Source organism: Ahaetulla prasina, chromosome 5, assembly GCF_028640845.1.
Source record: "Ahaetulla prasina isolate Xishuangbanna chromosome 5, ASM2864084v1, whole genome shotgun sequence".
Classification (NCBI taxonomy): Eukaryota; Metazoa; Chordata; class Lepidosauria; order Squamata; family Colubridae; genus Ahaetulla; species Ahaetulla prasina.
In genome coordinates, this window is record NC_080543.1 from 106,759,784 (window position 1) to 106,784,618 (window position 24,835).

The 24,835-nt window shown below is 36.6% G+C and overlaps 1 protein-coding gene across 7 annotated transcripts in view; it reads left to right on the forward strand.

Annotated features, from left to right (window-relative positions):
- FARP1 (FERM, ARH/RhoGEF and pleckstrin domain protein 1) overlaps nucleotides 1–24,835 on the forward strand; it is a 162,575-nt gene that overhangs the window by 94,144 nt on the left and 43,596 nt on the right. For 4 of the 7 annotated variants that reach the window (XR_009155366.1, XM_058185564.1, XM_058185566.1 and 1 more), the window contains exons 3-13: nucleotides 2,629–2,733; nucleotides 6,609–6,651; nucleotides 7,509–7,593; nucleotides 8,780–8,877; nucleotides 11,086–11,200; nucleotides 12,339–12,486; nucleotides 13,037–13,132; nucleotides 14,470–14,633; nucleotides 18,127–18,195; nucleotides 19,156–19,231; nucleotides 20,607–20,847. Coding sequence is in view for 6 of the 7 variants with exons in the window: in XM_058185564.1 (XP_058041547.1) it covers nucleotides 2,629–2,733; nucleotides 6,609–6,651; nucleotides 7,509–7,593; nucleotides 8,780–8,877; nucleotides 11,086–11,200; nucleotides 12,339–12,486; nucleotides 13,037–13,132; nucleotides 14,470–14,633; nucleotides 18,127–18,195; nucleotides 19,156–19,231; nucleotides 20,607–20,847 (1,240 nt within the window). In the remaining variant the exon portion in view is untranslated. The remainder of the gene's footprint in view (nucleotides 1–2,628; nucleotides 2,734–6,608; nucleotides 6,652–7,508; nucleotides 7,594–8,779; nucleotides 8,878–11,085; nucleotides 11,201–12,338; nucleotides 12,487–13,036; nucleotides 13,133–14,469; nucleotides 14,634–18,126; nucleotides 18,196–19,155; nucleotides 19,232–20,606; nucleotides 20,848–24,835) is intronic. The other 3 variants (XM_058185565.1, XM_058185568.1, XM_058185569.1) reach the window with 1 other exon arrangement.

Sequence of the window (24,835 nt, forward strand, 5' to 3'; positions counted from 1 at the left end):
ATCACTAACTTTTTACTTTCAGAAAGACACGTCAGTCTGCAATAGTCCCTTCGCCAAAAACTGGAGCCCAAGAGGAAGAGGCGGGGCTTAAACAGTTGCAGACTCAGTCCTTACGAGCTTGACAGACAGGTCAACCCCATCATCCTGACTGCCATTTTCACCGTCATGAGAAAGGGCGTGTCAGGTAAATCCAATGCCCCATTTCCTGTAATGGGCAACAACAAAATGAACACCCCTCCACCCACTCCTTTTAATGCTAGTACCATTCATGAGTGGCAAGCTTCATTTGACAATTTTTCAAGAAAGTATTCAGGTGATTCCTTTTCTATCTTTTCAGTCAAAGGCATTCATGGTCAAATAAGTCGGGGTCAAACCCTGCTTTTGTATGTGCAAACACACCAGCAGAGACCTTTGTTTCCTTCCTGTTGGAATGATAAGAATTGGCTGATGATAGTGAATCTTTTAGGCCTCTTCCTTAATAATCTGAAGCTCCTAGGAATACATGAGTGTCATTTTTTTAAATCTTTCAATTTAAATCTTATCAGTCAGTTATTGACCTGAGGAAATTCCTTTGCCATTTCCAAGTTAGAAAGGATGCTTTTGAATATGCACAGATGAGTAATGGCCTTAATTATAAGACTCATATTGCTACTCCTTCTCCTTATTGTTTAGCAACTGGTGGGTAGATGGAGAGAAGTAAATTAGATCCAAAACTTTGAAGTAGATTTGGCCTTTGCATATCAGGCGCCTAAGTTTTCAAAATTATTTATTATGCTAATTATGCTAATGATTAGGGGAAGGACTGACAGAAACTGGGGGTGGAGTTAAAAGAGGGATCAGCATAGGATCTCCGCAGAGCCACAAAAGGACTAAGTCAGTTCCGTTGACCCTTAGTACTCCTAGCAGGTGCTAACCTTTAGTTGAGAAAATTCCTCTGCGTAAGCATGAGTAGCAATAAATCAACAGTTAGACCTTCGTGTGTGGAAATGATCTTTGGCGCATGACAAATGATAGTATTATACATACCTTTGGCACATGACAAATGATAGTATTATACATATCTTTGAGAATCTGAAATTAAGTCATATTGTATTTATTTATTTATGAAAGTTTGAAGCCATCCATCTCCCTTATAGAGGGACTATTTCATATAACAACCCATTCATATGGCTTACTCTGTGCATTTCATTTTTTTTACTAGTGTATAGTATGCATGAAATTCCCCCCATAATCCATTTATATATTCACAAATAGCAATCAATATTGTAATTAAAAGTGTGGAAGCTCAATGAAAATGACAGAGAGAGAGAGAGGAGGAGGAGGATTCAATAGCTATGAAAAACTTTGCTTACAAAACCTACCTTTTAGTTGGTTAAATTACTTTAGTTGTTTAAAATCTTCTAGAATATTAAATGTGTTTATTGGTAGTTCAATTTGATCAACTTTATGATATATTTTCATTTAGAAATCTTTTACTTGAAACAGATGATAAAAAACTGAAGGTCATGTGTTATATCAACATTAGAATTTTTTTTCTCTGTCTCAATCCTTTCTTTATTAAAAGTTCACATTAAAGAATGTAGCACATACAGCCCTGTCTAGAGTAGTAGAGCATTTGTTTATTGATCCGGAATTTTTTTAGGGTGAGTCAAACATTGAAAGTACTGTAATAGAGTCTAAAAATGTGATGTGCAATGAAAGAAGAATGAAAATCCTTATTCCAAGAAGGTGTTAAAGAGAAGGGAGGGAATGAGGAATGCTGGAGGGTGCAGATGAAAAGCAAATTGCAGGACAATAATCAGAACTAAATACCGGGAATTACGTCTGAACAAATTTACATAGGCTTTTATGGTAAATCCTGAAAGCCTCAATGTCAGCACTGATGCTTCAGGGTTTATATAGGGCAGTTTACAATTACATTGTCAACAGACGTATCAGAAATGGAAATGTAGGTTTTCAGCTTGGTGGTATAGGATTCCGAATACTGCCATTTTGTTCTCCAGTGGGTGGTGAGAATCAAAATGTAAAAATTGAGCTATGTGTATGAGTTTTCTGTAGACCTCGATATTTTCTGTCTTCTTTAATGTGCTTCTGTCTTCCTTAATGTATATTGCAATGTCCAGGAAGGCTAGACTATTTTTCTTAACACCTTCATTTGTGAATTTGATGTCCATAGAGTTGATATATTTGGTGAATGCTTCCAATTCCTGTGTTTTGATCTTGACCCAAGTATCGTGTGCGTGTGCGTGTGTGTGTGTGTTGTGTTGTGTTGTGTAAATTTCAAATCTAGAAATCAGTTGTCCCTTTTCCTCCTATTTCTTAAAGGGAAAATAGCTACTTGGCAGCTGACGAATTAAATTGAAGAGCATGCAGCTAGTTTACTCAGTGCCTTCCTATCCACTTTTCAACTAACTCATTGTATTATATTGTATTGTATAGTAAAGCAGAGACACCATAGAGCCTTCGGTACCTTGACATTCACTAAAAATAGATTGTACACAGGAAAACATGGTTTTGTTATCTGCTCGTGTATATGTGAGAAGACAAAATAACTTGAATTTGAAATGGATTTTTAATGTAGGTTTTTCATTTTTGCATATAATGTATAATCTTTGTTTTTCAATACAGCAAAGAGCTCCAGGAAAGGTTTTATTGGATGCAGTCTGCAACCATCTGAATCTTGTTGAAGGTGATTATTTTGGCCTTGAGTTTCTGGATCATAAGAAGGTCATGGTATGTAAAGATATTTTGCGTAAATCATCTCTCCCATGATATCATTTTATAATCTTTTCATGCTCTTAAACGTTTGCCACTTCCTACCTGCCTTACAATATTTTCTATTTTTCTCACTTGAAAGCAAAGTAGATAAGCAAGAGCATATAAGTAAATATTCTTGTTTACCAGCTCACAATCACAAATGTGCAATGTGCTTGTCTATAAATAATATACACAGCAGTAGAGCAAAACATACTGTTCTAGATAGACTATAGAACTTACACTTCTATTTTACTAAAATGTATGCACATATCTATTGGATAGATTTTTTATTATTTCAAGAATAAAACTCCAGTCTTGATGGAAAGATAATTAATCATGGACTGAGTGATAGCTGTCCAGTTCATTATGTTTAACATTATGAAAATAACATCTGTTCATCCTTTTCTTCCTCTCTTCTGGTGGAAGCAAATCTGTTGTACCTTGGCAACTGTTGTGTATTTTAAGCTTTTCTAAGAGAGTATCATTTGCTACCACAGAGGAGTGTAGTCTGTGCTTCTTTTCTTTCTGAGTTTATCATTTCTGCACCAGGAATAACATTTTAAAGCTTTCTACTCTTGTGCTGGGTACCCATGCAATTATAACTGGGTTGTATTTTAGTCATTTTTTTCAGGAATTTGGCAATGCACACATTTTTCAGGGTGCCAAGTGTGAAGTTCAAAAACAAAATATTATTACAATGCCAAGCAATACCAAGATCTGTTTTTTTAAAAAAAATCTAAAAACTGTGTTTTTCCTCAAATGAACATTAGGCATACAAGTTTTTATTGACTAACAAAAACAATTTTAAATTAATAGCTTTTTCCTCAAAATAATCAAAACGCATTAATGGGCCAGAACTTGAACACATTTATTTTTTTTTTGGTGGGTCCTGAGCTATTTTTCTGAAAGGAGGATATGCTTTTAACTTGGTATAACAAAGAGCTATTCAGGTTTTGTCCTGAACAAATGTACGATTCTTTCGAGCTCTCTTGTTCAGGACAAAAGTGAGTTTTCTTTTTGTGAGAGAAATGTTTGCCTTCTTACTATCTAGGACTTTAACTCCGTGGGAATCTCTTTCTGTGTGTGTGTGTGTGTGTGTGTGTGTGTTGCATGTACAGTGGTGCTTAAAAGTTTGTGAACTCTTTGAATTTTCAATATTACTCTATAAATATCATGTAAAAATGATCTGTTCTTCACACAACTATTAAAAATAAACAAATGAGTGAAAAACATTGTTTGTTCGCTTATTTATTTTTTTAGAAATGAACCAAAGATATATATATATATATATATTATATATGTATATGTATATGTATATGTATATGTATATGTATATGTATATGTATATGTATATGTATATATATTTGTGTGTGGCAAAAGTATGTCAATCTCTTGGAATATCAACTTATTTGAAGGAGAAATTAGGTATTTCAATCAAGGAGATGATAATCAGGTATGAGTATGTGAGGTCCTGTCATATTTAAAGAAGAGAATTCTAGGTGTTTACTACCAAGGACGTAAACACCAACAATCATTGTTACATGTTGCATGTAATACTCGGAGGTGTCTTCAAGAACCCAGATAATGTCTAAAAAGTAATGGTGCACTTGCATTGGGAAATGTCGATATTCATGAGACCACCAGCAGGGCAACACTGAATAACAATGGTGAGCATGGCAAGACTGCAAGGAGAAAGGTACTACTCTACAAAAAGAACATTGCTACCTATCTACAGTTTATGAAAAAAAGCCACATGGATTAACAAGAAGGCTATTGGAAGAATGTTCTGTGGATGGATGAGACAAAAATAGAAAATTTTGGCTTAAATAAAAATGTTATATTTGGGAAAGGCAAATACTGCATTCCGGCAGGAGAACCTTAGCCCATTTGTGAAACATGGTGGCGGCAATATCATGGTTTCGTTGCAGCCTCTGAACCAAGATGGAACTTTGAATTCTGAATTGTTCCAATCAGTTCTATAGGATGTTTGTAATCTGGAGCTCAAGAAAAACTGGGTCATTCAGCAAGACAGTGACCCAAAACATACAAGTTGTATAAAGCAGAAGAAAGTTAATGTTTTGGAATGCCAAGTCAAAATCCTGATCTTAATAATCCTAGAAAAATATTGTTGAAGGACCTGGAAGAGGTAGTTCATGCAAGGAAACCCACCAATATTCCAGAGTTGAAGTTAGACTAAAATTCCTCCAAATCAATGAAGGACTGATCAAGTGTTATCAGAAACTTTTAGTTGCAGTTATTGCTGTCTGAGTGGGGCACAGTTACTAAAAGCAAAGGTTCACATTATACTACCACACCCTAATATTAAACCAATAAAATACCTTATTCCACCAGACTTGATATCCTGGGTCTGGAAAACTTGGAACTTCGTCGCCTTCGACAGGACCTGGGTTTAGCTCATAGAATCATCTGTTGTAATGTCCTTCCTGCCAATGACTACTTCCATTTCAACTACAATAACACAAGAGCTACCAACAGATTTAAACTTAATGTCAACCGCACCAGTTTAGATTGCAGAAAACACGATTTCTGTAACAGAATTATCTATGCTTGGAATGCATTACCTGACTTTTTGGTCTCTTCTCATAACCCCAAAAGCTTTAACCAAAATCTATCCACTGATATATATATATATATATATATATATATATATATATTTATTTATTTATATATATATATATATATATATATTTATTTATTTATTTATTTATTTATTTGTTCACACTTTTATACCGCCCTATCTCCCTAGGGACTCAGGGCGGTTTACAGCCATATAAAACATATATATATACAGAATAAAACATTAATTTAAAAAACTTATTACATAAGGCTGAATATTTAAAATAGAGATGTAGATGATAAAACCCCATTAAAACCAAATTTAAAATTTAAACATTTAAAAATTTAAAAATTCTAGTCCAGTCCTGCGCAAATAAATAGATGTGTCTTAAGCTCGCGGCGGAAGGTTCGAAGGTCAGGAAGTTGGCGAAGTCCTGGGGGAAGCTCGTTCCAGAGGGTGGGGGCCCCCACAGAAAAGGCCCTTCCCCTGGGTGTCGCCAGTCGGCACTGCCTGGCCGACGGCACCCTGAGGAGTCCCTCTCTGTGAGAGCGCACGGGTCGGTGAGAGGCATTCGGTGGCAGCAGACGGTCCCGTAAGTAGCCCGGCCCTATGCCATGGAGCGCTTTGAAGATCATTACCAAAACCTAAATATATGCTTATACTACCCTGTTTCTCCTCATATATATGTTTATATACTATATAATCTTTTGTGTTATGCTTGTGTATATTGTTATGACAAAATTAAATAAATAAAATAAATAAATATGCAGCTGTGGATCATTTTCCTCAATAAATAAACAAACAAGTATAATGGTTTTGACTCATTTGTTTAAATGGGTCCTCTTTATTTAATTTTAGCACTTGGGTGGAGAACAAATCATGCTATAATTATTTTGCTGGGTTTTTTGGCAAGATACCACAATTGTGAACATGTTTTTTCCTCTGAAAATTCAGTTTAATACGGTTTATATCCTACTAAATGTGTATGATTGCTCCTGGAGTTTGTAATCCAGATTTATGTCTCCTGTCCTGGTTGTACTCTGTCCAATGAAATTAGCTGTCTTCACCTTCATCTTAAAATAGGCCTATGAAATCTAATCTGAAAACAAGTAGGATGATTGCCAGATGCAGTATCCATTGATCATCCAAATTTATGCAGTTCAGATCTGGTAAAATGATGCAATCTAGGAATGATTGAATTAGAAATTAAACTATGGAGCTCTTGTTTCTTGTTTTAGCTACACTAGTGATTATATCTTTTCTTTTCCCCCAGGTTTGGCTGGATCTTTTGAAACCTATCATAAAACAAATCAAAAGTATGTGTTTACAGTTTTCTTTTAGTGCAAATATAGACCCAGTTTCAGATGATACTTAGCCTTCCCTGATTTTATTTTAACTAAATGTATAGACAAAATAATGTGACTAATTAAATTTTACAAACATAGGTCTTATTTGAACATTGCCTTGACTATAAATGTTTGAGAATGTTGGAGTACCAAATTTGGTACAAATGTACCAAATAAAGAAGATGCAACTATCCTCTCAGCAGATGGTTAGGACAGAGAGTGTCAACGAAGACCAGAATTTATTTGATTTAGGGCAGAAAAAAATGTTATTTTTGAATACTATGTATTTATGGGACCTCGCTGTCTGTCTTTCTGCCTGCTATTACAGCATACAAACTTAGGTGTGAAGTTTACTCCTAGTAATATTTTCACTAAACCAATCCTGACTAACAGAGTAGTGAAACAAGTTTGTTAGTTGTACATTTTCCTTTTAATCCCTTAAATATTTAGTTCAGGAACTAAGTAAGAAACTGCATTTTTTGAGCAGATTTTTTTTTTCTCTATATAGATTATAGGAGAGAGAAAAGTCTCAAAAATCAGAGATTAGTATTTGCAAGATTATTTCATATAAATTGGTTTGCTCTTCAAAAAAATTTTTTTTCAAGTAAGATTCTAGGATTATTAATAGTGGCTATATTTCTTTTGCTCTGAGACGTAGTTTGGTTTAGTCCATTATACTTGATTTTGCATTCTTTAACTTTTTATTAATAGTACATAGTTTATGTTCAGTCACTTCTTAAATCATACTATGAATAAAATATTTGTATGCAATATATGTAAATAATAAATTGATGACTTTTGTTATTGTCCCTCATTTTGTCTCTTAGGACCTAAGCATGTCATTCTAAAATTTGTGGTAAAATTCTTCCCACCTGATCATGCTCAGCTACAAGAAGAATTAACAAGGTTGGTGTAAGCATCCATTTTAAATTCCTCTTCATCAAGACAACAAGAATTGGAAATATTCATACCAAATTTTAAAATAAATCATATTAAGGTGAGGTTAGGAATTTACTTTGAAAGGATTCCGGGCTTTCAAATGTCTGATCTAAAATTTGGTTTAACTTGCTCTGTTGTTACATTCGGATTTATTTTTTAAGTGGGAATGGAGCTGATTTTTATTTCCGTACCTCAATATCTTCATACTTTAAAATGAATTGTCAGCACTTGTTAATATTATAATTTCATCTCTTAATCCATAATTGTTTATTTTATACTGCTGTTACCCAGCATGCTAGATTAGCCATTGGCATCTGAGACTGCTCTTACCTATATGCATTTACTGAGGATTTTATCACCCACTGATTTTTCTTCCCCGATACCTGATTTCCCATGTCCAAAGCTGTGTCCCTTCTCTCACTCTCTGCATAGAGAAACCAGCAGAGCTTGAGAGATGGCAGGCAGATTTCCTATTCCTCTCAAAGCAACTGAGTGACTGTACTAAGATATTCCTTGCTGAATCTTTGGAACTTTTGATATCTTTCAAAGAGATTACTAAATCAAATGGTATTCTCTCATAACAATGAAAAGGCAGGTTTTTTCATGATAAAGAAGGGCAACTTGTACTTCATCATTGACTGAAGTATTTGGTGGTATTTTTCCCTCTTCTAATAGGGCTGAATCAATGGGCACAATAGGGAAAATAATAATCTATGGTGCTCATAATTTGTAAAAACATTTTGTGATGTTTGTTGTGCAAAAATGTATTATTTACAGTTCTTGAAAGATAAATTAGTGACATTTGAACAATATACACATTCAGAATTACAAATAATAACATAAAAATAACTACTTAGAAATGGAAACATAGAAATATTTTACACAAAAAAATAGGGAGAGCCTTGGCTGGGCACCACAAATATTCTAATAGTGAGACTTCCATAAAGAAGGTATTCCAAGGTGCTTGAACCAAAAATGTGTAGACACACTTTATATGTAAATAATGTATCAGGTTCTCAGAGAAAGACCCTACCTGATTACCTTGATGTATGGGCAGGTTTTTCATCCCAAGTAAGCTTGTTAGCAAGGGATATGTAAACATTTTGATTTTACAAACACTCCATAAAAGTAATATTTTCTTTTTTATGTGCCCTTTCAGGTACTTATTTGCATTGCAAGTTAAACAGGATTTAGCACAAGGAAGACTAACCTGTAATGACACTAGTGCTGCTCTCTTAATATCACACATTGTACAGTGTAAGTAAAACTTTTTCATTTTTTTAACTTCTGAATTTTGAACAGTATGATGTTAGGTAATATTTTTCTATAGATTACACAGCTGGAAATAAAACTGTTCCCAGGAGTTTATTTTTTGTTTCTTGTATTCTTGTATCTCAAATATTATACAATATTTACCTAAAATACTTGTTCAGTGGTAGATCCACAATGTCTATGTTTAGAGGGGAAAAGGCTAACAATTTCTAATATACTGTTTCCTTGTTTACAATCAGAAATTTGCTGACATTCTAAGTCACCGACTTTATCCCCATAACACTAAGGGCTGAAGCTGTAAAAGTGGGAATACATTCAATCTTTAAAAATAGAATGTGAAATAACAATGGGGCAATGTATAACTCCCTTAGCCAAATCCCAGCTTTTTCTTATGGGAGCTAGCTTATATTTGGGGGAGAGAGGCAGAAGTTGTTTTATTTCTCTCTCTGAAGTGTCCAGAAAGATTAGCGGCTTTGCATTTAGATATGCAAGTGTAAGCCCAAACATGAGCTACTGGAAATAATCAAATAAAAAACATTTCTGTGTTCTGGCAAAAATCTTCTGTTGTACTAGAAAATAGAATTTTAGATTAATTTCAGTGTCTGAATGTAGATCAGATGGCTGCTACAAATAGAGTCAGCACAGCTGCTGTAAAGGTAAAGGTTCCCCTCGCACATATGTGCTAGTCGGTCCCAACTCTAGGGGGTGATGCTTATCTCCATTTCAAAGCCGAAGAGCCAACGCTGTCTGAAGACGTCTCCATGGTCATGTGGCCGGCAAAGGTGCATGGAACGCTGATACCTTCCCATCAAAGGTGGTCCCTATTTTTCTACTTGCATTTTTTTACGTGCTTTCGAACTGCTAGGTTGGTAGAAGCTGGGACAAGTAACAGGAGCTCACCCCATTACACGGCACTAGGGATTCGATCGATAAACTCAGCGTCTTAGCCACTGAGCCACCACGTCCTCTCACAGCTGCTGTATATGTATGTAATTTTATTGAAGCCGATATCAATAGATGGCATCCAATGGAATGCTGAAGAAAAATCTGAGATTCCATTTTTTCAAGTCTTCTATCTCCATATTCCAAGTATCCCAGTCCATGAAGAGCTTTGAATTGACACATGGAGATCCATCCTTCTTTTCTTAGAATAGCAATTTTGAAAGTTTGGAGATCAATTCTATTGGGATTAATGAAACAAAGCGGAAAAAAAGCTACATGAGGTGCTGGGAATCAAAGTGCTCCTATAAAAGAAAAAGTGATTCTTCAGTTTCACCTTTTTCAGTGAAAATATGAAGGACAAAGAACAATGTTGGTCTAGTCATCTAAGAGATGTGAAATTTCAAGACATTCTATAAAATAATCATGCTTTTTAGAATGACATTAGCAATTGAAATGGCTTTCAAAAATGGTTCTTGTTGGCAAGAAGATTTTATCTATTATACCTTATTATATTTATTAGTTAAGTATGCAACTTAAAATGATATTTCTCACGATACTATTCTTTTAAAATCCTATATACTTTTGATAATTTTATCAGTGAATGATGATTTAAATATCTGACAGCACATGATTTCCATAAATTCATGATCTAATGATATTCTTTATTTATATAGAAAACATTGTCTATTTAAATTTCACGATTGTTTGTAAGCATACCAATCCATAATGATGTGAGTTTCCCAGAAGATTTCTCTTTATAATACTTGTTAGTCTACATTGGAACAAGCCTTGTGTAGTGTGTAAGTGTCTAAAACATAACAGTTTAACCATAGCTAGCTAGTATTTGCGTTAAGAGTTTCAAATGGAAGTCTTCAAGATGTGCCTTAATGATGTCTGACAATATCTATTGAAACTTTAAATGTTGTAAAGAATTAGAAGGACTTGGGGCATTATAGTGGTTAGGGTGTGTGTGTCTATGTCCATTTGAAACACTTACTAATAGATATTTTTAAATTCCTAAGTTCATGATAGCTGCAGTTGCCCAGTATTTTATCTTTGTGTTTTTACACCTTTACATGAAAAATACATTGTGCCATCTTGAGTTTGAAAATTGAAAACTTTGGAGGGATATCCTATTGAATTAACTACAATGTATTGCTAATGTTTATAGAATCAGGAAGATTTATACTTTCCAGTGGCAGTCTCCTCTCTAATCTAGATTTTTATCCATTGAATATTTTTTTCCTTTAGCTGAAATCGGGGATTTTGATGAAACCATTGATCATGAACACTTAGCAAAAAACAAATATATACCTCAACAAGAAGCTTTAGAAGACAAAATAATGGAATTTCATCATAATCATATGTAAGTACATTATACTTATATACTTATTATGCATCCGGAGGCTACAGTTAGTCCAGAATGCAGCTGCGCGGGTGATTGAGGGAGCCCCTCGGGGCTCCTGAGTGACACCTATCCTGCGTCGGTTGCACTGGCTACCTGTGGCCTTCCGGGTGCGCTTCAAGGTGTTGGTGAATGTCTTTAAAGCGCTCCATGGCATAGGGCCGGGATACTTACGGGACCGCCTGCTGCTACCGAATACCTCTCACCGACCCGTGCGCTCTCACAGAGAGGGGCTCCTCAGGGTGCCGTCGGCGCGACAGTGTCGTCTGGCGACGCCCAGGGGAAGGGCCTTCTCTGTGGGGGCTCCCGCCCTCTGGAACGAACTCCCCCCAGGACTTCGTCAACTTCCGGACCTCCGAACCTTTCGCCGCGAGCTTAAAACCTACTTATTCATCTGCGCTGGACTGGGTTAGTGTTTTAATGGGTTTTAATGGGTTTTTAGCTCTAAATTTTAATCCTGGCCAATTTTAATAAGTTTTTTAATTGTATTTTAATTTGTATTTATTGTATTGTATTTTTACCTGGCTGTGAACCGCCCTGAGTCCTTCGGGAGAAGGGCGGTATACAAATTTAAATAATAAATAAATAAATAAATAAATAAATAATACTTACTATACTTAAGCATTACTATTAAGTAATGTTGGAATACCAATACAGTAGGAAATATATCAAGTATAATTTTTATTTTAATTCTAAAGTATGTCTGAGAAATATTAAAGGGTGGTGAAGAGAACTGGGTATGGTAATAGATCAAGTAGGGAGATTACAAAATATTTGCCCTATCGATGAATAATCTTTTTTTTTTAAGTAAGTGATTAGTATCTTCCAAATTTGGAAGAAGCATTAGGTTACTTTGCAGAGGAACGGGAAGACAAGGAGATTATACTTCTGGTTTATTACTCTTGTATATAAAACTCTCAGCTTTGTTACATGGTATATTCTAGTGGATATTGTGCTAGACAATATAACTTATAAAGTCAACTTCTATCTTACAATGAATAGCAGAGCATGTTGAGGAGGAAACAGTATTTCCTTGGAAAGGCAGGTTCTTCAAAACTACTTTCAATTTACCTTGTGAAATGCATTTTAACTCTTTCAGTGGTCAGACACCAGCAGAATCCGATTTCCAGCTGCTTGAAATTGCCCGTCGTTTGGAAATGTATGGAATCCGGTTGCATCCAGCTAAGGACAGAGAAGGAACCAAGATCAACCTAGGAGTGGCTCATACAGGCATTCTGGTGTTTCAGGTGCATAAGTGGTTCTAATTATAGTTAATCCAAATTGCAAACAGCCAAGGTTGGATTCTTGTGACTATTCCTCCAGATCAAAAATCACTGGTCAAATTTGTGGTAGAAGGAATATGAGCCATGCAGAGGTGGGCTGCACTTTCTTTAACAAAGGGTTCACTGGTTGTGAGCACGCGCCCCTTTGGGAGAGAAACAGAGCTTCAAACAGGCTCCTAATCAGCTCAGGCAGCTCCGGTGAGAACAGCAAGGGTGGCGCGGAATGCTGCTGGGCCAGCCAACAAGCCAGAAAGTAAGCTATAAATGGATAGCATAGAACAGGGGCAGGTGGGTGGGCCCAGCCAGCAATCAGAGCTAAGGATTCGCCTGAACCCTTGCAACCAGGCAGCAGCCCACCACTGGAGCCATGTCTTTATTAATTGGGTATGGTTAACGAAAACCAGTATCAATCTACAGTACAAGGGAATTTTTGTTTGTTTCTTGTTTGATGTGGAACAATAATGCAAACTGACTAACAAATACCTTATTTTCTTTCATTATGTATCATAATTAGGGTTACACGAAGATAAATGCATTCAACTGGTCTAAAGTTCGGAAACTCAGCTTTAAGAGGAAGCGTTTTCTTATTAAACTACGGCCAGATGTAAATGTAAGTCTCTAGAAGGGCAGTCCCTCTTGGCATTTTAGTATTTTAGGACAGGGGTCTCCAACCTTGGTCCCTTTAAGACTTGTGGACTTCAACTCCCAGAGTTCCTCAGCCAGCTTTGCTGGCTGAGGGACTCTGGGAGTTGAAGTCCACAAGTCTTAAAGGGACCAAGGTTGGAGACCCCTGTTTTAGGATACTTTTCATTATTTCCTTAAAATCAAGTCCTCATTTATTCCTGTTGTGTTTCTGTGCCCCAGGTTTTTCTCCAGACCACAAAGGTACAAGGCAAGAGTAACTTTAAAATGCACTATTTCCAGATCAACTTTCTGTCTTCCAACTCCTGCTTCACCCTGGCAACACTTATTATGCCCATGTCCAATTCATTCTCGAGCACAAGGCAGAAATAACAACCTGACTCCCAATTGCAAAGCATACTGTATATTTTTCTCATAAAAGATAATCGAATACCCATTTCACAGGTGGGAAACTAGTGATAGTGCAGAAAAATACACAAGCAAAGCAACACCCAGTCTTCATTTGCAAAAATGTGACTGTCCTTCAGAATAAGCACAGCACAGAACAAAAGCAATTATCTCACAGATGGAAGAAACCTGACACGCAAACTCACAACTAAGCAAATTGCACAAATACATTAGCTACACAATCACATAAAAATAATTCCAGGCACCCGATAGGAATATTCCTTGTCTTCCTCCCAAGAAGCATGCATGGCCTTAAAATGAGAGATAAGAACATGAACAAAATAAAGCCAGGCACCAGTCTTTAAAAAGACTGCCATAAATGAAATACAGAACACATTTACATAAACACAAGGCCAAACATATAGATGCAAAATAGCCCTTTATTGCTGCTGGGATTTTAAGACAAACAACTGTAGTAGTAATATTTTCACACCTCTGCAAAACTGCATCAGGGTAAGATGACCTTAGCCAGTAATTAAACGTATGAGGCATTGCTTTAAAGAAATGAAAATGGTCATGTTAATATTGTTGGGATTTGCACAAAATATTCCTTCAAAGTTCCATTCTGCTTTTCATCCAAAAGAATAACAGGAATAATCTATTATTTCACCTGGATCTTGTCTGGATGCTATCTACACTTAGGAGGAAAACAAACATAGATTCAAAGAATCAGTCTCATAACACATAATTATAAAAGTTTTCATCTTCACTGCAGACAAAATATCTTTAAGTAAACCAGACAGCCAAAGCAAAAATGCTTACTTCAAAGCAAAACAAAAATCTCTCTTTTTGATATGTACAGTCTCTTTTTATTCCTTTTCTTTTTCCAATACTAAACCAAGTTTTATTATTTTTTAGAGTAACTTCCAAGACACACTGGAATTTCTAATGGCTAATCGGGATTTGTGCAAGGCTTTTTGGAAAATTTGCGTAGAACACCATGCCTTCTTCAGGCTGTTTGAGGAACCCAAACCCAAACCTAAACCTGTTCTTTTTACCAGAGGTTCATCTTTTAGGTTCAGGTAGGATTTTGTTTTTCATTATCATAATCATGAAAAAGTTTGTTCATTTCTTTTGAGACAGAATGGATTGGTTCAAATATAATGCTCTTTCCCAACAATCCGCTATGTTAAATTTTAATGTCCAAACTAACTTTTCCCCAATTTGACTTAAATCTACTAGGAATGCTACAGGTTATCAGGTTCACAAAGTATTTCAGAGTTTTTCCAAAGTCAAAATGAAAACACATCTAGATAATGCCAATTGGGACTAGAATTTCCATCACTAAGTGACACTATTATAAAACACAATGTCACATGATTGCCCCACTTAATAATGACAATTCCAGAGCTTCCAGTTGCCATCATTAAGGAAATCTCACACTGTCATTAAATGAGGATGTGGTCACCATTTGCCTCCTCATGGGCTACTTGTAGGGAGTCAGCAGAGAATATCACAACTGGCAGCCACGTGATCCCAGAAAGTTCTGATGGCCAGAACTTCAAGGACCATTGTAAAGATCACTAGTTTAGTGCCGTTGTGAATTTGAATAGTTGCTGAACAAGGGCTTCTTAAATAGGTGTATTGTATAGTCTCAAGGATAAACTGAAAATTTTATATGTGAAAATGAACACCCAAATTGGATTCAGTTTATCCATGAGTATATATGGTAATATCTTTATAATTAGCTAATATTCCACAAATGTACAAGTGCATCCATGACTAAGCAGACTCTCAAAGTACCATGGAAAAATGTGGTCAGCATATCCATAGGTGATCACATTTTTCATGGTATTTGGGTTAAAAAATTGAGGGTCAGTTTATCCATAAATGGATTTATATGTGAGTATATGTGGTACATCATGATGTTATCACAGAAATATTGTAATTATATGCCTGCATAATGAAGTTTTATGTAAGAATGCAAGTTGTAACATTTATACTAAAGTCATGATACACATTCCATCTTTGTCCCACCTTTGCCACCACCTGGATACAAGTAGATGTGCAGGGGATCATATCTGCTTCATTAAATCTATGGTGATGACAGACTTTTATTGGGGTAATTTGCAGAAATATAAATGTAATATTTATATTTATAGGCTACCTGTGGCCTTTCGGGTGCGCTTCAAGGTTTTGGTAACTATCTTCAAAGCGCTCCATGGCTTAGGGCCGGGTTACCTACGGGACCGTCTGCTGCCACCGATTGCCTCCCACCGACCCGTGCGCTCTCACAGGGAGGGACTCCTTAGGGTGCCGTCCGCCAGGCAGTGCCGACTGGCGACACCCAGGGGAAGGGCCTTCTCTGTGGGGGCTCCCACCCTCTGGAATGAACTTCCCCCAGGACTCCGTCAACTTTCCGACCTTCGAACCTTTCGCCGCGAGCTTAAGACACATCTATTTATTTGCGCAGGACTGGACTAGAATTTTAATTTTAAATTTAGTTTTTAATGGGGTTTTATTATTTTAATTATAATTTTAAATTTGGCCTTATTCAATAAGTTTTTTAATTAGTGTTTTATCTTGTATTTATATTTGTGTTTTTATTAGGCTGTAAACCGCCCTGAGTCCCTCGGGAGATAGGGCAGTATAAAAATGTGATTAAATAAATAAATAATAAATAAATAAATAAAAAACAAAATCACTGTATAACTATTGGAATTTACAACATATAGAACTGTTACCAATCTCAATATTTTTTTTGCAATATTTGTTTTTTGTTTTTTTCTGTCTCCTTAGAAAGTGTATGAGCTCCCTGAGGATGTAGCCAAAGGATTGCATTTAACATTAAGGCAGTAAATTGTGGCCAGTGCGTACAAATACCGTGTTTCCTTGAAAATAAGACCCATCCCGAAAACAAGCCCTACCTTGATTTTTTGAGGTGGGCCTAATATAAACCTATCCCAAAAATAAACCCAGGAGGATGGGCACAGCCAACATGAGAGGCAGTGAACACATGGGGGCTGACAGTGCCCGGCAGCAGCCGCAGCCCGCCAGCCCCTTAGCGCAGCACAAATAACAATAAGTCTGAGCATGGAGGCAGAGGCGAAGGGGAGAAGTCTGACAATCCAGACGAGTTCAATTGCTGCCTGACTCACAGGAGACTTGCAAAGTGGCACCAGCAGCAGGTGGAGGCAGAGGCATGGGGATGGGGGAGGCAGGCGATTACGATGCCCTGCAAGGGTGGTTGGTCATCGTGGCTGCAGGAAGCTGAGAGACAGTGGAAGGGAGTGGGCAGCATTTTGGGATCCCCTCTGCCTTCGCCTCGCTTTGCTACACATTTTTCGCCCAGAGGGAGATCAAACTTTATCTGCTTTAAAGGGGACACTTTGAAACAGAGCTATCACTCAGTTTCAAACCATCCCTTTTGCAAGCACACGAAGTTTTGAGTCTCTGTCATTTCTCCGTACGGGCGAAAAGCATTTGGCAAATTGCTCTGTTCCCAAGCGCCCCATAACGCGACCAAACACTTTTCACCCGGATGGAGAAATGATGGAGACTCAAAAGCTTTGTGTGCTTGCAAAGGGGATGGTTCAAAATGGAGCAATTAGCTCACGGGTGAAATCTACTTACCTTCCCTACCGGTTCAGAAGTGTAAGCTTGGACCCTCTGCGCATGCGCAGAAGGTCAAAAATAGATTACTTCCTGATTAAAACCAAGAAGTAACGAAGTCCAGGCAGGTGGGCAGAGCCTCGTACTACCACCGTTACTGGTCCTCCAAACCACATGCCACCGCTACCAGTTCGGCCGAACCGGTCCAAACTGGTAGCATTTCACCCCTGAATTCCCATTGTCTGTTTGCCCACGGCCTCAATCAGGGCCAAGCTCTCAGCATACCCTTGCCTCCACCCGCCCTGCCAGAAGGGCAAAGAACCCCTGTGAGGCCAGCAGCAGCTTGGGCAGCCACTTGGTGGCCAGCACGGCACCCGCCCTGGCTGAGAAGTGTCCCAGCAGCAGCTGGGCCAGCAGGCAGGGTGGGTGGAAGCTGGGGCATTCCGAGAGCTTGGCCTGTTGCAGCCACGGGCAAGCAGACAGTGGGATGGACAGGGCGGGGCCAGTGGTAGCTGTGCTCCTCACTCCTGTCAGCCCCCACGCTCACCACCTCCTGCACTTAAAAAAAATAAGACCTCCCTGAAAATAAGCTGAAGTGCTTATTTTCAAGCCCAAAAGAAAATAAGACCAGGTTGGGAAAACACGTTAATATAATTAATATTTGAGCCTCTTAAAAATCATAAAACCAGTAGACCTTCTAATATTATTTTTAGAGTAGTTGACTCAACAGCACAGAGGCTCTTTTCAGAGCCATAATTGGGATGACCACAATGAATACTGCACTTTTCATCCATTTTTTTTCCTGACATCAACTGCTGCCCATAAGAAAACCAAACACAATAGAGACATATAGGAAGGAAAATCACAAAACTAATGTATTAGTTACTAATTTTCTGTTTTTTTATAATTGTTTCTCTCCCTCCCTCCTTCTCTTCCTCTCTTTCCCTCCTTCCTTCCCTTTAGTGGCCGTACTCAGAAGCAAGTCCTTGACTATGTTAAAGAAGGAGGACATAAAAAAGTGCAATTTGAGAGGTTTGAGATACTTTTTGATGATGATGATGATGGTGGTGATCATATATCTTTTGCTTTTAAGATCTTTGTGTCAGGAATCCTGATTTTTCTTAGTTAGCCAGTTGGGATTGAAGTTGGTTGCATATTTGCTAAAACAAAAGCAACCAAAATGCAGGAAAAGAGCAATGTATATTTTTCCCCATCCAGAAGCCCTTAGATACTTGCTCCTCTAGCAGAAATAGTGGTATTTTGACTCAGAGAACATTTGTTCAGTGACTAATTGTATTGCTCTTTGTCCCCTTTGTTTGAGTAAATACTTCCAACTTGCCAGCTCCTGCATGTTATCTTTCTGTTAGAATCACCCCTTCTGAAACTTTTAGCCAGTTTAGTGCTTCTGCTCGGAGACTTGGCTGGCAGAGAATTATGGTAAGAGCAGAAGAGGTTTTCTACCCAAAGAAGGTAGCTCTGATGACAGATGTAGTTGTTCCAAAACATCTCTTTGGATTATAGTGTTAATAATGCTTAACGTTTTTCTGCTTTTAAAAAAAAGTCAGTTTGATTACTGGTGGTGAAATGTTAGACAGTAATAGAGTGGTTTTTGGCATGTCATTGACGAATCTGTTTCCAAAGCCCTCTTACATGGTGAGTTAAAACTTGATTTTAGCAAACAAGGTTTTACATTCTGAGTCAGCTTTTGGATTCAGAAGTCCTCCTTTTCTTAAGTTTTTGTAACATGTTCAGTGAAGTATGTATCTGTCACCATAATGATACACCCCACATAGACACCCAAAAGAATATATTTATTTGGGGCTTTTGTTCTCCACAATTACTACAAGAGTTAAGGAAATTGAGGGATTGAGTACAAATGTTTTTAATTTTGAATTAATTTTGTTGATTAATTTTATAGTCCACCTTTCTTCCAAAAGCTCAAGACAGCACCCAAAACTGTCTCAGCTTCAGTGGTTCTTTTTCTCTCCACAGAAAACACAGCAAGATCCATTCTGTTAGGAGTTTGACTCCAAAATCTACAGAGCAACTTTCTGTGGTGCCAAAACAAGTCAGTTATCTTTCATGCTTTTTGCTAACTAAAAATCCAAAAGCGGTTTTGTTCTTCATTGTGTACTGTTGTTTAAGGAGGGTAAACAAATTTCTTGAAGGAACAGTATACTTCCCTCCGGTTTGGAATGCTGTTGAATAAATGGAAAATGCAAGCAGACAGAAAGGATTTAAATTCAACAGGCTTTACCAATAAAAATACTGAAACTGTGTATCTAGCAAATGCATACAAATCTTTTGGGAGGTCTAATGGGTTTGAGGCATTGTTTGTAAGGACAAAGAACAAGAGGAGATGTAGACACATACCCAAAATCAATCTTGGAAAAATGTTTAAACAAAGGAGGTCTAAATAAATACAGTTGAAACATTGTGTACAAAATAATATAAATGCTTGGAAATGGATGTTGGGAAAAGAATAGATCAAAGAGATAATAAAAGCGTCAAGAATAAGCAATGATGACAAATTAAATGAAGGAGAAAGTATGTCAATCTGTTCACTTACAAGAGGATGTGCCATTGCGCAAAGGCTAAGCAACAATGATACGATACTGTAAGTGAAACCCATACTTATTTTTTACTCCTCTGTCTTCAGCTCTGCCTTCAGTCATTGCGACCGAGGCAAATAATAGGAATGTGAGCTCAAGAGTCACTCACATTTTAAAACAGAACAGATAATCCCTGAATCTTGTCCATTTTCTCTTAAGTCCTTCCTTTCCTTCTCCTTTTCCTATTCACAACCCCACTTCATTCCTTTCTATGCCGTGCAATTTTATGGAAGCAGGGTTTTTTTTTTGTTACAGTATTTTTTTGTTGTTGTTATGGTATTACCTTTAGTAGCTTCATGGAAGGATTTTATTTGGTCTAGGGTGGATTGAGTCATTTGCTATACTTGAATTTTCTGTCAATGTTTTCAGTTATCCTCATCTGTTGCCTTGCTTATCCAAAGGTTACTCCTAAAGCCCACAAAACAGGCAAGCGTGAGATTACATTCACCCATTCATGTTGCAGTGAGATGTGTTGCTTCTACTCCAGATTCATATAAAACCATCGCTGTTAATTGCTTTTTATATTATTATCTGGTATAATTTCTTGCTTATTTTTTTCATATTGCAGTAGTGAATTACATGATTGAGGTATATTTAATCTGCATATTCTGATATAATTTCATGAAAGTTAAGACTAAGCTATTACAGAAAGAAAACTAGGGAATGAACACCCTAGATGTAATATCAAAGGTGGTTTTAATGGCAGCTGAAAATAAAGAGTTTCTTATACTGAATAGAGTCCTATTTATGTTGAATTTGTAAAACAGTTGCTATAAAGATTGATGATAATTTATTACCTTCTGTATCATGTTTCTTCCTTTCTCTTTCCAGAGTTGTAGTTTTACATATGGAGATGGTGCTGATTCCCTGGTTGTGCAAAGCTGCCAACAGGGAAAGGAATTAAATATTTCAGTGGAAGATGGTGGACCACACTCAACTCCTTCCCTGAAAAAAAGCCCTAAGGAAGGCCAGGGGATAGATGGTACTACAATGGCAACAATGGAGGAGGAAGAGGAGGTCGTAAAGGACAGGTCGCAACTCAGCAGATCTCAGAGGCAGCAGCCAAGCACAGGTCCTGCATCTCGAGCTACTCATGGCAGTAGCACATCAATACCTTTTATTGACTGCAGTGACGTAGATAGCGAGTATGATCTCCTCAGAGTGCAAATGAGTCAGTCACATTCCCAAACAAATGACAATTATGAGGGTGATTTGACCAGTGGAGTCTATATTGATTATAGAGGTGAAAATCATAATAAAAATAGGTACAAGGAATCTTCTACTTCCCCTATAAAGGCATTCTACAAGGTCATAGAAGACTGCATTGATAACAGCTCTGGTAATATGTCCTTCTCTCTTGGTGAGAATCTCAGATTCCCACAACATAGTACACTGGTTGAAGAAATGTTTAATGGCCCAGATATCCGTAGTCCACTGGCTACTCCCTTGCATTCGAGCAGCAAAAGATCAAGTCCGCTCATGAGTATTGGTAGCCCAGGTACTCAAATCTTTGAAGAATGTAGGGCAAAGAGGAAAAATAATGATGGACATACTTTTAGCTATCATAATTATACCAGGTTTTCCCCAGCTTTGCACAGACCACAGTCGCAAAGGTTTCAGAATGCTTGTAACAAATCTGAAACAGATCCATTTATTTTGAGCCAAGGATCTTCAACTCCAGGTCAAGAATATACAGCAGAGAGGTTTAGTAAAAGGCAAATGGTTAAAATGGTCCCTTTAGAGGGCAAAAGTATGGCAAATGGTATGCCAGCAACTGCACCATCAAAACGAAGTCCCATCATGCAATCCTTGTATGCTAGGGGCATGATGGACCGCATGCCTGCTGTACAAATGACTGAAGGGTCTACAAGCAGTGGAACAGAGTCTAGTGACTCTGATTCAGAAATGGTTAATCCTTTCACACAGCCTCTTGTGTTTAGTAATCCCATAGTGCTAAATTCATCTCCAGGGTCCAGGAATAAGTATCCCTCTAGCAGCCTTCAGTTAAGAGAAGCTGAAGATGATGAAGAGAATGCTCATGTCTTCAGTTGTTGAGATTCTTGGATAGTCTTTCTAAGAAGAGGCTAAGGAATATCCAGTCAAGTCACTGTTGGAGTAGCTTTCTACAGCTTGGCATTTGCAGATATATCCTGTCTCAGTAAGAGATTAACTATGAATATGAACTTTGACTGGGAATTGTCCAAGTTATATAGAGGATATCATGCTGTTATTTGATTATCAAGCAGAAATAAAACATATTGACCTTCATAATATAGAATGATCTTGAGATGATAGATAAAGAATTTGATATGGTAGTTTAAAGTGGTTTAAAATAAAATATAATGATGGCATATTCATTATTTGTTTTTGAAAGATAAGATAATCTTGGCAGTAGATTTTTCATTAAGGAAAAGGACTCTATTGCTATAAATGGTGCACTTAATGAAGTCTAAGCAGGATAAACACAAAGAGACAACTTGCAGATCAGTAATGTTGGTTCTTATTTAGAAATAACTTACTACTTTTCTCATTAGGATTTATCCCTGAGTAGATGTGTTCAGGGCTGCAGCCATTGCTGTTTTTGAAACAGCATAATATTATATAAATATATATTTCTCTCGTACTGAGGGGAACTTACTATTCAGTGCCTCTATTTCAAGTTTTATACTGCAGTCAAAATGAAAGAAATTTGATATTTGAGCAAATACTTTTTATAAGGTTTGATTATGCCTCTTTACAAGAACTAATGCAATGTTTTACCCATCAACATTATATATCAGACATATTTCAAGTATTACAAATGTCAGGTTTTTATTCTAAACAATTCTAAACAACAGAAAAGAAAAAAGCGGAGATTTTAAAAATGGAACCCTTGAGCAATTATTTGAAAAGCCTCATTATGATTTCTAGAAGTTGTTACAAAATTAATCTCGACAGAATTGGTTCCACAAAGTTCTCAGCAATAATTAAGCCAGGATTCAGATGGGAGTTAAAAACATGACAATAACTTTTACACATATATTCTCAGCTGAGTGTGAAACCATATCAGTGGTGTCAAACTCGTGGCCTGAGGGTTATAATTCAACTTTTTCAGGAGAAAATTAATAGAATCACCATCCTATGTCTAGTCAGCATAAGGTTTGCGTGTTTACGTATTTGTCAAGGCATAAAATTATTATTTCAAATCACATTTAATGATTTAACAAATGAAGGAAGAGAAAGCATAAACATTCAGGAGTTGATTAAATGAATAGCATTTTAAATGAATCCTTGCATTTAGATGAGCTTTCTTGATGTAAATAATTATGCCCAGGCAGAATGAAATGTTTATTACCTGCCCTTAGCATTGTTATGAACTGTGTTTTTGTGGGTAATACTGAGAGAAAAGCATCGGAAATAAGAAATAGAATTGGCAGGTTTTTGCTGCATGTTGTTGATTCTACACAGTTTTCAGAATGGTTTTAAAAGCAGAGGTTTAATGGCTTCCTGGGTTTATAGAACACCAACAGGAAATGTTGATAGTTATTTCTGATGCCTTCAAAAAAGAAATAGTAAGAATAAACCTGTATAAAATTTGGACTGAACTCAGTATGTAGATGCCAAATGTGGTAATAGTTTAACTCTTCTTAGGAGAGGCAGCCTTTTTGCACTAAATTAGCCTTCTCCAATATCTGAAGATTCCTGTAGGACTTCAGTTTATATCTGTTTCAGCCAACATAAGAAATATTAACATCTTTTAAGCAAAATTATCTCGGTAGTTAATGCAGGCTGTATGGAAACTGAAATTTTCAGATTTCTGTAAAAATCTCAAAGGATTAGCTTTTAAAAAGAATTTTACCACATATCATCCAGCTTTGGGAATGTAGGTATATACAAAGAAACATTTATTGCACTACATAGAAGTAGTGCTTCTACTTATCTTTTTCTACCCTAGTAACTGCTTAATATGGGTACTGAACTTATAGGCATACAGTTCAGATACTTGTTTAGGCAGTAGACAACAAGAAAACAGATAGGCAAATCTACAACTTTGTGGTTAGAAAAAAGGAGGTGAAGATTTTATTTCATGTCAAGAGAATCAAATTGGGGAATAGTTTGTCAAATAATAGTTTTCTAAATTTTTGATTTAAAATAGATCTAAGCAAAAATCACAGTAGAAATATAAATCTAGTATCTTGTATGGCAAACATTGGTGGATTAGGAATTCTCATTACCAATAGTTAGTTCAATTATTTCTCCAAGCATTTTCAAGGATATAATTTCCCTTTTAGAAAAAAAAATAATTTCACAGTTTCAGAACTGGCAAATCAGATCCATGAATACATATCTAATATTAATTTTATGTGACTAAGAATGTTTATAAACAGCTGCAGTTGCATTTAACTAATATTGTAAGAAAGATTAAGAAATATATGGGATTTACATGTAATTCAGCGTTCAGGCCAATTTAGTCATATAAATGCCATCCATCCATATTTTTATGTGATAGACATTTCATATTCAGTATGAAAAACAGAATCTTGTGATGTAACTTAAACAGCTCCTTTTCTGAGATTGAAATAAATATACTTGCTTCTTTATTTAGATGAATGTGCAAGATAATAATAATAATAAGGATGTCCTTGGGAAGAACTCGTTAGGTGGACAAAAATGCCAAATCCAGTCTCAAAATCTGGCTAACTATGCAACAAACTATAATAATAGTTCACCTATATTCTTCTGTCAGATGTTCTTAAGTCCAGCAAATGCTGATTTGGGGTTGGGTGAGTGTGTATTAATATCAATTTATTATTTTTAATCCTTTTTTAAACTTGGGTCTTTGACACACCAGCTAGTGTCTAGGTAAGCAAGTTAGAAACTAGAAAATATATGAAAAGAAGCCTGGCATTTTGTACTGATGCCATAAATATGTAGGAAATCTTTGGCATAATACTTAATACTCATGGAATTGATGCATGGAACAGACATGAGTACTTGACTGTGGCAAAGAAACAGTTGTCTTCTCTCATTTAAGTTTCTTTAAAATCACATTAAATGTTATTGCTAGCATAAAATTATGA